Source organism: Sesamum indicum, linkage group LG10 (genome assembly GCF_026168435.1).
Source record: "Sesamum indicum cultivar Baizhima isolate 11 linkage group LG10, ASM2616843v1, whole genome shotgun sequence".
Classification (NCBI taxonomy): Eukaryota; Viridiplantae; Streptophyta; class Magnoliopsida; order Lamiales; family Pedaliaceae; genus Sesamum; species Sesamum indicum.
Genome location: NC_142666.1, coordinates 3,688,472 through 3,701,962, shown reverse-complemented (window position 1 = coordinate 3,701,962; position 13,491 = coordinate 3,688,472). Strand labels below are relative to the sequence as shown.

The following is a 13,491-nucleotide window of genomic DNA, read 5'->3' as shown; positions in this document are numbered from 1 at the left end:
AAGCATGGATATGTAACATTTCATATGAAGAATTGATAGAACTCCAGAATAGGAACTAGAAGAAAGCAGAATTGTTTAAAAATACAAATTTCTATGATAATTTTAATTCTAGAAATTAGCTTAAGTGCTTCTCCATAAGGAAGCGGAAAAAAGGATCTCATCATCCAATGATCAAACAGTTATGTTGTTGCTACCACTCATGACCATTAATAAGGCAAAACAAGAGGGCACTGAAGGACTCAATACAAAGAAGTTGGACGATGCCACACCCCATGTCCAAGCAATAACCATACCCCAGTAAGTTCTATTCGAACGAAAACAAAGCCACCTCCCAGAATTGGCTTCTTTCTAGTTGATAACATCATTGTAATAGCTTTCTGCAGCACATGGAAACAAATAAGAATGGGAGAAATAGGAAGGAAAGAAATATTGCATCTTAAACAACCCACTGCACCTTCCAATGTTAAATCTTTCATGGTGATGACTGAAGATTTCAGTAGATCGATACTAATTACAGGATTATTTGCAGCTATTTTAGAAGGTCTGTCTCCAAATTTAGCATTTATAAATCATACAGAAAGGAAAACGGGATAGAAAATTGCATGTGTAAGTAGAGAGGAAAATGTAACAGGACGGCAGTGTATATTATGTCATATATACTATCTTAAACGTTGCCCGTGTCATCCCACATACTATTCTGATTCTTCTCTCTTTCTCTTTCATTACTTGTTGGTTTATCCCAGCCTCAGACTGAAAAAAATATGAGAAACTTTTGGGTCGAAATCCAAGTAGTATTGATATAGCAGCATCAAATGTCAGTACTAGAAGTCACAGTTTCTTTGAAGTAACAAATCCAGTCACTGAGCAAGGGCCTTATCCTGAAATTAACCATTATCCAAAGGGTGACAGAAGGTAAGAATCACGGATAGTTCTCTGAAAGTTATCGGTCAGACCCTAGTTGTTAGTCCTGTTTCAATCATTGGCTCCTCAAACGAGCCCAAAGTTGACAGAAACGTACGACATAGTATTGGAAATAACTAAAATCCGTAGACTTGGTCCCACCTACATAACGTTAATATCCCAAAGTATTAAACATGTCCAGATTTTCCTCTAATTGCTTTGCCTATTTCACTTCCTTCTGCTTGGATACTCTGTCGATGCACATAATTTACTTCTTGCGAACCTTGCCATCCTCATTATACCAACGTCCACAAAACATTTGCATAGGGGAACTAACATTTTCCCCTACATGTTATTTGCAGATGGTGTTTTACATAAAACTCTACTATCTCAAAAGAGCATGTTTAAACTAAACTTTATGCTGAAAGTCAGCCGTAATACTTATTATTCATGGGTATAACTCTGGTGTTAGGTGCTTTAAAGAGTCCATTCTCCTGTGGTTGGCCAAAGTCTCACTCCTACATTTATCAAACTAGATGCAACTCATAGTGATCTGCAGTAGAATACCTATTCTGTTTCTTGGGACTGACATTTCATGATTTAATGAATGTTTCATAAAGTATTTCTAAGTAAAATTGGATTTTGAAGTTGTAGTAGGGATAGATCTTTTAGAAAGCATCTTGACGAATTTTCACCACATGAAATTCTAATAGTAATAAATCTAAACTAATCAATCAGAAGGTATGTGACCTGGATTCTTCGCAAGAGTATCACTAAACAGATCATATATCACCAAATCTTATAGAAACTTAGAGTGGAGTTTCAAAAGTGACGAAGCGATTTAAGACAAAACATTGGATTATTCAAAATATTGTGTATATCACACACATGTATTGGACACAGTCAAACCAATCCGAATGAAAAGTCCATTAAGGAAAAGTTGGAGAAAATAAAGAACTTACATGTAAATAAACTAGGTTAACTGCTTTACATAATGATACCAAAATTTTGCAGTTGCTACACAGATCAACAATTATTAAACTAAATGATTCATCATGATTCATCACATGAGAGTCATCCTTACCCTTCCATTGAGAAGACTGCATCTCCCACAGAATCTTTATCCTGAAATGAACTAATTTCTTTACTGTATGAATTGGGCAGACTTTGTACAGAGGCACTAATAGATTGAGAAGGCTGCTTCTCTGGATCTGCAATAGTTTCTCATGATTAGACATTACTTTATATCAGACATATTTGGCATCAAGCACTTGCAAATACTCTTGCAGGTTAAACGAATATAGCTAAGTGCTTTACCCTTGTTTTCGGAATGAAAGCCCAAAGACTACAGCAAGAAAATAATTGTGGGAAACAAAGACTAAGATTCATCACAATAGAAATATTTTTTCAAGTACATAATAGTTTCTCTTTCAGACTTATACAAAAAGGGTCCGCACCTAATACATTATTAGTGGAAAAAAGCATTCATAAATTTACTTCCACAACTACATACTATGGTAACCAGAGCCACCATTGAGAATATCATCAAGGGAAATATCTCCTATCTCCTTTCTAATAAGTGATGGACCAGCTGCTTGTAGAGTATCTTCTGCTAATGTCGTTGTTACAGCAATGCATCTACCAAAAAAAAAAATGGGAAAAAACTTTAATCTTAGTAGAAAAATGCAGAGAGGAAGAGAGAAAATGATACATTCCGTGGTATTAGCAAAGACAGAACAGGTAAGGAGCAATACCCATAATTATTAAAGTGACTGAAAGTAATAACAGGAAATGCAATTCAAAGAATTAGCAAGAACAGGAACCAGGAAAAACTTGCAACTTTAAAATAAAGTCATCAATGGCAGACATTAACTGATTTCCATACTCAATTATCTGCAGGACATTAATTTAAGAAACATAAGATTAGATGAAATTCAAGCAATAATCAGAAGCAAAAACAAATCACAGATCCATAACACATCAACCAGGCATCAAATATTGGACAAAGATAATAGGAAAAGTAACTAACGGTGAGAAACAAAAAAGACAAAGAAACAAGAGAAACAGTAAGATGACTGAGAAAATTCTATGATGGAAATCAAGGGAAATCAATTGCGTAAAAAGAACAATTGAACAACAGTTTAACAGTTTAACATAGAATGAAGGATCGAGATCATAGAATAAAAGAAAGTAGTCAAAAGAGACAAAGAGAAACCAGGACTTAGATTTCTGCAAGAAGGAATTGGGTGAAGCTTATACAACGGTGACAAGAAACCAACATGTACCTCATGTTAGCTGATTTTGCAGCTTGCACTCCAGCTAATGCATCTTCAATCACAACACACTGCATGAAGATGGAAGCATCAGACTATGTTCCAGTACCCTTTTCATACCTAAATCCTTATTTTGTTAGAAACCTGAGCTTCCCACTGAATCCTCAAAATATCAATTTCTCAAAATCTTGAATAAAAGCTTTCAACAAATATATACGAGTACATTGGTAAAAGGATGAATACATATTGAAAGAAATGATACATCAAATACTCGGGTTCCTGGCAGCCAACATCTATTTAACTGGCATTACACTATCTCAGATCATCAAACCATGACTCAGCACTTATTCCTCAGTTGTCTGAGCTATAAGAATCATAGAACCATAACAAAAACAACGACCAAACATCACCACTTTTCTGAAAGCATACCTCACTTGTTGGCACATCCAAAATTCTTGATGCAGCTAAGAAAATGTCAGGAGCAGGTTTCAAGTTTTCAAATGCATCCGCAGACACAATGGCATCAAACCTGTTAACATAAACAGGAACAATACGAAAACAAAATCATGAGAATTGCAAAAGGTATAGGAAATGAAATCCATACATGGCCTCATGAACATGTCAAGTAGCTCCTATAAGCGAAACCTTTAGATATGGTTTGCTAATGGGATAAATATACTTCCACCCCTGAAGTACGCCAATATAAAAAGTAACAATAATCGTTAACCTTGTGGTAACGTTGACCATAACTTTTAGAACAAAATGCCCTTATCATTTTGCCCCCTCAATATATATTTATTACAATTATTTCCCTATAAAATAATTTGAATATAAATTTTCATTTAAAACAAGTCTTATTCAAAGTATATAATTTTTATAATTAGTAAAGAAACTTGTAAAGACTCTTTAAGCTTACGGTTCTTATTTTTTTAATAAGTATTTAAAATATTACACATTTTATGTTTTATGTCCAACGACTTATATGTGTATTACTTTTATAAAATATTACCTTGCCTCAGAGGAGCACAAGAGATTTCCTAAAGTCTTCTGCCTTCCAGGTCGCCGTAGAAATCAAATCGGCTGACTACCTTATGCAAGGTTTCGATCGTTGTACTTCTCAGATCAAAAAATTAAAGGGATTTGTAGAAGGTTTTGACACAAATTAGATCGATCCCACTCTGGATGGCAACCTGGCTGCATTCCCTGAAGAACCACCACTGAAACATGAAAATGAATTCGGGGTCTTAGTGGACGAGATCGAGAAGATGGACAAGGACAAGGCAGATGAATAGGCTTCAGGACCTTTTGTAATTTGTAATTTAACTTTCATGAATTTCATGTAGATCGCATTCAACATCTTCCCATTTTGTTTCTGTAATTTCGATGTCCTCTTCGTTTCCAGAACTTGTAAATCATTCCGTAGATGGGTTTCATGTAGATCGCATTCAACGCCCACAATCTTCACCTTTCAGGTTGCACGGTCTTTCTCAGACACACTCTACCTTTTTCAGGTCGCAGTCTTTTCAGACGTAAGGTCGCTCCTTTTTCAGGTTGCGTGGTCTTTCTCAGACGCCCACAATCTTCACCTTTCAAGTTGCGTGGTCTTTCTCAGACACACTCTACCTTTTTCAGGTCGCAGTCTTTTCAGACGTAAGGTCGCTCCTTTTTCAGGTCGCGTGGTCTTACTCAGACGCCCACAATCTTCACCTTTTTCAGGTCGCAGTCTTTTTCACACGTAAGGTCGCACCTTTTCCAGGTCTCGGTCTTTGTCATACGCCCAATCTTTACCTTTTTCAGGTCGCAGTCTTTTTCAGACATATAAAGTGGCACCTTTTCTAGGTCGCGTGGTCTTTCTCAGACGCCCAATCTTCACCTTTTTCAAGTTGCAGTCTTTTTCAAACGTAAGGTCGCACCTTTTCCAGGTCGCGTGGTCTTTCTCAAACGCCCAATCTTTCCTTTTTCAGGTTGGTCTTTTTCAAAGAATCTTAAAATAGCGACCTTTCCCAAATCGGTAATATTTTATTGTAATGCAAATTATCCCAAAAAGTGCCTTTTTATTTCACGCGAGCTTTCTTACACAGGATATCCTTTCTCAAAAGATTACAGAAGTGCACATATGATTCCTTGATTTTAATGCTAGCAAAAATATTGATTCCCGCAAAAGTTAATATTCTTGGTAAAAGTAATGGAAATACCAACAAACCTATATTCTCGAGCTACCATCTTCTTCACCAAATAACTCCTTTTACGTTCTTCCTTTATTCCTTATTGCTCGAGTTTTCCCCTGCTTGGCGACCTACAACGCGATATGCTTCTTGCTCTGCTAGGGGATTTTCGATCTCTATCTCCTGCTTTCAATATGATCTCCTTGAAGTATCCCTACCGGATAAATCTTTCGATCTCATCCTTCAACTGATAGCAGTCCTCTTTGTCATGCCCTTTATCCCTATGGAACTTGCAATACTTCTTGGAATCCCCTTCACAGACGTTCCTCTAGCTTTACTAGGCCATCGCAGCAGGTCGTCTCCTTCAACCATCATCATGGCTTCTTCTCTAGAAGTGACCAACGTTGTATACCTGCGGTATTTCAGCAGGCCATACCTCTCCTCATCAGATCGCTTTTGCCTATCTCGACCTTCATTCCATTCCTTATCCTTGATTGCGTTCATCTCTTCCTCGTCGATGTATTTTCGAGATAATTGCATTAATTGTTCTACATCTCTAGGAGGATCCTTTGCTAGTGCCGACACAACGATCTCTTCTTCAACCCATGTATCAATATGCTCGTTATCATATCGATCCTTAAATCATGTACCTCAAGGGTCTCATTATTAAACTTCCTTATGAAGCTTTTGAGGGATTCATTACTTCCCTGCCGGATCGTGAACAGGTAGGTCGCTCGCCTCTTCGATCTCCTTTTACTGGCAAAGTGGAAAGCGAACTTCTGAACCAGTTGTCCATATGATCCGATGGGTCCACTAGGCAAACTAGTAAACCATTCTTGTCTCTTTCCTGCTAAAATTGTTACAAACAATTTAGCGTTAATCGAATCAGTTTGTCCTTAGAATGTTTATTACCAATTCGAAGGTAGAAATGTGCTCGTGTGGATCCTTCGACCCATCGTATTTGGGTAGATTGGGTAGTAAAAAATTTGGACTCATGACTTCGATCATAATTTTGTTGGCAAAAGGTGAGTTCTTATTCCGCTTCACCAGCTCGCCTCGTTTTTTCAGGTCATCTATGTGCTGCTTCAATTTTTCTATCTGTTTTCCCACGTTTTCCACTTCTGCTCTCGATATCGCAGGTTCCCTCCTTGTCGTGTCTTGCTAGATGCTATGTCCGATGTCTCTCTCGCTTGGCTAGTTTCTAGTAATAGCACCACGTTCTGCTTCATGCAACTTATTCTTCCCCTGTGGTAGTCTGCTATCGTTCTTCCCCTGTGGTCGTCTGCTATCGTTCTTTCCTTCTCTTCGAGCAACCTTCTCCTCATTGACTCCCTAGCAGTAGGTGTAACCGTTCTCCTTTCATGCTCCACCATAACATTCTTGCTTGTTGTTTCGACCATGTGTTGCAATTCTTCATTCTTAGATGCAAGATTCTCCCCTCTCGTCGCAGTGGAACTCGTTCTTCGTGCTCATGCCTTGATGATTCTGATATGGCGAATTCTTCTTCTTGAAGATCTGAATCCTTCAACCACCTTAAGACCAAATCAAAGGTCCTCTTCTCAGGATTCGCACATACGGTACCAACTGATCCGGGTTAAACTCTGCACGACCTCCTTGGTCAGGTGAACTGGTCCTCCAAGGGGTTCGAGGTCGCTACCTCTTCCAAACTGATGTACGGGCCCTAAGAAAAGAGAAGCATATCGTTAAGCTTGCTGGGGTAGCCCCCAACTAAGACCCTTTGATGCTTAAGTCAGTGCTTGGTATCAAGGTCGTGTAAGCAGGTCGCTCACGAGCTAGCGAGCCTAAGTGATCTAAAGTAAAGAGTAGTAGAAAGGTCGTACCATAAATGCACTGAACATGGAGTATTTATAGCGTAAAACTAGGGGTTCTGTTGGTCGAATAGATGTCTTCCGAATGTCCCGGGTTGTCAGGGTCGGGTCGCGACCCGACCCGATTAGGCAGACCGCGGGTCTTCTAAGTAAAATTACAATTTTGAGGCGTTTTAGGGGCAAAATAGTCTTTTTCAAACAAAATTAGGGTTATACCCATCGCCCCTCTATTCCAGTGTGTCTTCCATGGTTTGCGTCTGCTTTGGTCCCTATCTCTAAACATTCCCCTATGTTAGATGGTGCCAAAGTATCGTCCACCACGCTTAATGAATCTGCTCATCCCCGCCTCTTGCTGCAGCTCCTATTTCATGTTTCATCTTTGAATAGTTAGGCACATATCACAAAGGTAAACGTTCCTGCACATCCACTAGCTAACTCCATTTCTTATGACCACCTGAGTCCCACTTTTCGTACTTTTGTTGTATCGCTCTCTAGTACTTTTATCTCCAAAACTTACCATGAAGCAGTATTACACCCCGAGTGAAAGTTGGTAATGGATGAGGAAATGTCTGATCTAATTTCTCGCGACACTTGGGAACTTGTGTTCCCACTGATGCCGATGTGGTTTCATGCAGTGGGTGTTCACTCTTATGGGATTATTGATCGATTTGAGGCCTATTTGGTTGCCAATGGTTTCACTTAGACTTACGGAGTTGACTATTTTGAAACATTCTCTCATGTTACTCGTCTCAATTCCATTCGAGTCCTATTTATCCTTGGCAGAATCAAGACTGGCCTATGTATCAAATGGACGTGAAGAACACTTTTTTCCTATGGTGATTTAAGTGAGACTATCTTTATGGTGCGACCTCCACGGTATATTACTCAGGGGAAAGAATCAACACATGATGCACAAACCAAAAAAAGCGATTTATGGCCTCAAACAAAGTACTTGAGCTTGGTTTGATTTCTAGAAGTGACATTAAGGGAGTAGAGAACACGAAGGCGTATATGCAACAAAAATTTGTTACAGAAGACATGGGACATCCTAAATATTTATTGGCATTGAGATTACTCATAGCAAAAATGGTATCACTATATCTCAAAGAAAGTATACCCTTGACTTACTCCAAGAAAGTGGCTTATTTGGCACCAAACGTGTTGACACTCCTACAGAGTTCAACTCTGTACTTTGGGATGACAATGGCATGTATTCCAAAGACAAGGCAAAATACACAAGACTAGTTGGGAAGCTAATATATTTAAGTGTAACGAAACCAAGCATCTCCTTTGTTGTGGGCATAGTAAGTCAATTTATGGATAGGCCCCAAACTATCCACTAGGAAGGTGCACTCAGTACACTCAAATATGTTAAAAAGGTTTGTTGTTCAAGAAACATGGTCATCTAAAGATAAAAGCTTATTCACATGCTGATTATGCTGGCTCTAGAAACGATAGAAGATCTACATCTGGATACTGCACCTATCTTGAGGGAAATTTAGTTACTTGGCGAAGTAAAAAGCAAACGACTGTTGTTGTATCTAGTGAAGAAGTTGAATACGGGGCTATGGCACATGCTCCTAGTGAGATGATAGTGGCTAAAAAATTTTTGGGAGAATTGGGATTCTTGTACGATGAGCCACTACCTATGTGCAGTCATTCATATTGCAAGCAATCCAATTTTTCATGGAAGGACAAAACAAACTGAAGTTGATTGCGATTTCATTCGTCAACTAGTGATGAGTGGAAGAATTTGTACTCCATTTACTAGATGCGTTGACCAAAGCTTTAGGGGCAAGCAGTTTCAGTTCCTACGTTGCAAGCTGAGCATGATTGATAATGCTCCAGCTTGAGGGGGAGGGTTAAGAGATTGATTAGGATATTGTGTATATTTGCCTTATTTATAGTTGCAATTCTTGGTAGATAGATCAACCATATCTTTACCTTATTTGTAATTCTCTCTAATCCTAACACTATATATTTGGGACTAGTTCTTCAATAAAATTTAATCATTTTTGTTCTTCCTACGGAACAATACTCATTAATAAAACTACATGTTTTCAATGATTTTGCATGTAGAGAGAAGATCAACTTGTTCTCTTAGCTTCGTTCTCAGGCTTATCAAGTGAAGTCAATATGCCAAATTTGACTCATCAATATCCACAAAATAATTGTGAAGGATCCTACTACTCAAAATCACATAGATAATGGGGAACATTGATGTTCACTCTTTGTTTGTGAAATTTGAGAACCCATTTTCAAGTTGGCCACTCCCATTAACTTTTGAGTCCCTTCAATTATCTGTTGCAATTGGAGATAAGAAAAAACATCATCATTTCAAAAGGTGAGTGCCTCGTTAAGAATGTTCACCCTCATAATCAAGATTTTCATTGACCTCACAGATTTAAAAAAAAAAAAAAAATCCTCTTAAAGAACCTATGTTACGCGACATAATTTCTCCATTAACTATTCATATGTTTTCAATTCACTAGGTACATGCTTTATGCTTGCTACCATATCAAATAAGAGTTGGACAATTTACGTAGAAGCACATTTTTCGCAACACTCCACATAAGCAAAAGTTACAGATACTTAGGCAAGTCAAATGCATAATATACATCATAAATCTCAAAAGGATACATAACATAGTAAAAATTGCAATATTAGTCTACAAATGATACCAAATCAAGTCTAAAGAAACTTACATAGAGAGCTGCAAACCAGCAGCTCCTAAATTGGCATCAACCTTGATACGATCAGCACTAGATGCAACAGCAACCTTGAGGCCTTTGTTTTTACACTGTTGTTCATTAGACAGTAAATTCAACATCACATAATATTCTGAAAAGTGGACAACCAAGTATTCTTGCCAGTATACCTGTACTATAAGTTCATAGGCACCAGGGAAACCTATCCCAGAATCTGGTTTCGCATACTACAAGAAGCACACGCCATAGTAGAGTCAGGTAGATTGCTGAGCATCATTAGATTGATAAACAAAAATATCATGCAAAATTGTTCACCACCTTATCCAGGTATATTTCAAAAAATCTCTTCTTTGCTGTCTCAGGATTAAATCCTTTCACACCCTTTACTGAAGCAACACCTCCTAAAAAGTTGGCTTCACCTGATTCATATTTATGGAGAATATGCATTCAGTCCCACACAGAGAGACATTAAGGAAGGTGGGAAGGAGGGAGGGAGAAAAATAATGTTGAGAAAATGGCCGAATGATGAGAAAAAGATAAACTTATTGATTTTCAAGTAGTTCCATAAATAATCCATATCAAAGAACTTAACATGTAGTACAATGAAGCATTTGAGAGCAAAAGCAATTAAGGATTATAAACCTTTGAGCTTTAGTGGGAGGAGTTTAAGACCATTCACGCTACTGAGTTAATTTAACTTGCTTATAGATTAAATACATCTTGGTAAGTGGAAGACTCTTGAGAGATATTCTCCAGGATACTCGCAATTCTGTAAAACATCCAGATGCATTGATGACAACTGATGCACTGATGACAAGTGACTGAGCAGACAGCATTAAGGGAAGCGAACACATTGCCTCCGTTAGAATGTGTGCTTGTATTATTATATCTGATGGAATGTCAGAAAATAGTATAGACGAAGAATAGAAGATTTCATGGAAGAATCATAAAACAAAGTAATGAATAGGGATATTGGCTTTTGATGTGTGACAATTGAGATAAAGACCAAACCGTGAAACATAGCTATGCAATTGAAACAAGAAAACAACTAGCGTCCTTAAAGAAAGAGGTAAGACGATTGAGGAGGTACTTGTCACCAGTGACAATGAAAACCACTAAAGCACTGCATGTCTGAGAAAAAAGTAATGCTTCTTATCACAAATCAATGTCAATGTAACGAAAATGAAAATTGTAGCCACTAAAAGCCTCTCAGACATGGCTGACGGCAGGAGATTTTAATGGGCTTGCTAGTCACTTTTGACAAAGGTAAAAGGGTGTCACCGAACTGTTCTTGGTAAAATAATTACCATGCAAATATAGAAGGCAACAATGAAAAGAATGCTTACGTGCAAGTCCTGTAAAATCAAAATATAGTGTGAACTTTTCCTTTTGCAACTCAAACTGTCTAGAAAACTAGTCTGGCTTACAGAAATTTAGCATGGCTCTAGAAAGAGGAATATGGACATTTCACCAAACCGGCTTCCTACAGATTCCGAATAATCAGACTCGCTAAAGGGCTCAATATTAGAATCAAGAAATTGCAACACCCCAGCCGAGGGATTTGGTTTCTTGACAAATTAAATGCAGAGCAATAATGCACACTGAAACATGATAAAAAGAAATCGCCAATACAAAGGGAAGATCGCGCACCTGTGCCCATGAAAGGCACAAAATCTTGAACTGTGACTTCAACTCCCATTTCCTTAAAAACATCTACACCTGCCAATCTCGATAGCTCTTCGCTGTTACACAGCACTCCATCCATATCAAACAACACCGCCGAAACCTTCCCCCATTCGTTGCCAGTTTCTGGTGCATTTTTCTCTTCCAACTTCACACACGCCTTCACCATTCTTCCTCCTACTCTCCTCCTCCCAGAAAACAACATATCTCTTGACTGCCATTGATTCTCGAGAAATCTTGATTTTGAGTTCAAGAAAAACAGGTTTCTGAAGTGGGTTCTTGAACAACCAGTCGCAAAAGGCGATGGTACTGACCTCAACGCCATATTTTTTGTGTGTGTATTCGTGTTCGAGTGAGAGAGAGAGAGAGAGGGCTTTGGTTAAGCAGTCAGTTCTTGGTTTCTTGGTGAGTGGCGGGGAAAGGACCTTATCGTACCTCGATACTGTTCGTAATTCTTGAATATGACCGTTGGGGGGCCAACTGTTTGAAGAAAAGATTGTGTGGAAGAATTTCATTTTATTTTTTCTTTTGTTTTTATTTATTTTTCCCTTTTTTCTAGTGGATTATATTTTGCCACATAAACAATATTTTACCAGTTACTTATATGTGATAATTCATTCTACTCAATTTAGTAATAAATCAAAATTTTGTAATTATTAACCATAAATATTAATTTATATATTTATATTATTTAATTAATGAATTTATTAAATGTATAGTTTCTACAATCGAATTAAATTATTTATAAATTAATGACTAATTAATCATTTTATTTGAATTAAGAGTGTCATAGCCAATTAATTAAATTACCTCATTTATTATATTTTAATCGTTATAATTGATTTGTTCAATTTAATCAATTTTTTTAACTAAATATTTAATTATATGTATTTATATTTAATTAATTACTGTAATAGTGAGGAATTAATGAAAATTAATAAAAATATTATAAAATTATATTTGAGGAATATTAAAAAATTATATTTAAAAAATACTATATTTATTAAAAAAGAATATGATTTTTGAGATAATTGAATCTAGGTATCAAAGCAGTAGTTATAAAAATGTGAAGGGTTGGATAAAAGAAATTCTTATGAGTTAATTAATAAATTATACATATTTAGAAAGTTTACAATATCTAGTTATTCTATAAGAAAATGGAATTGAATTTTGATATATATAAAATATTAAACAAATAGTGAAAAAATGTACGAAAATTATTCAATTAACATTTTCGATTTGAGATTAAGGTAAATATAATTAATTAGATTCATATACATATATATAAAGATACTCTGGAAATGTTGTAAATTGAAATAAAAAAATAGCTTACCTGACTAGAATACTGCAATGGCTTATAATGATATGATTCAGGACGAGATGTGTGTTGTCAATCCATTAATGGAGATACATGACATCACACGAGATGTGTGTTGTGTGGTATGATTGATGAGGTCACATATCTTACGAGTTATGTACTGTGTAACATGATTGATGACGAGATATAATACGAGCTGCATGTTGTGTGACACCGAGCAGGGAAGAGATATTGTGATTGAATGATGATAGCGAACAAAAATAATTGAGTGATGCACTCTAGCTCGGATAAAACAAAGTTCCAAGGAAATAAGCAATAATGTGGGAAGGTGGAATTGGTTCCTTTATTTTTTGGTGGTAATTGCATAATAAATATTGAAATATGATAGTTGGTATGCAGTACTTTTTAAATTTATTGTGATTACATTGCGAATATCTGTTGGTTGGTACAATTGCATGAGATTTGCGGCACTACACATCTCTCTATATATAAGCTAGTTAACTATACTTATTGAGTAAGCAACACATTCCTTGTCATACATTTTAAGAGAATAAGTCACAGTGACTAGTCGAATTAAATCCTACGCCGTGCCACCAGTCTTATTAAGTGGATCGA

General features: G+C 36.9%; 1 protein-coding gene across 2 annotated transcripts in view; it reads right to left on the bottom strand.

Annotated features, from left to right (window-relative positions):
• LOC105172437 (haloacid dehalogenase-like hydrolase family protein) overlaps nt 1-12,033 on the bottom strand; it is a 36,393-nt gene extending 24,360 nt beyond the window's left edge. For both annotated transcript variants that reach the window (XM_088885802.1, XM_011093859.3), the window contains exons 1-8: nt 11,526-12,033; nt 10,194-10,294; nt 10,046-10,102; nt 9,873-9,967; nt 3,603-3,702; nt 3,186-3,244; nt 2,414-2,538; nt 1,985-2,111 (exon numbers count right to left, since the gene is read on the bottom strand). In XM_088885802.1, the coding sequence (XP_088741928.1) occupies nt 1,985-2,111; nt 2,414-2,538; nt 3,186-3,244; nt 3,603-3,702; nt 9,873-9,967; nt 10,046-10,102; nt 10,194-10,294; nt 11,526-11,883 (1,022 nt within the window). In that variant the 5' untranslated portion in view covers nt 11,884-12,033. The remainder of the gene's footprint in view (nt 1-1,984; nt 2,112-2,413; nt 2,539-3,185; nt 3,245-3,602; nt 3,703-9,872; nt 9,968-10,045; nt 10,103-10,193; nt 10,295-11,525) is intronic.
• Between the last annotated feature and the right edge of the window lie 1,458 nt (nt 12,034-13,491).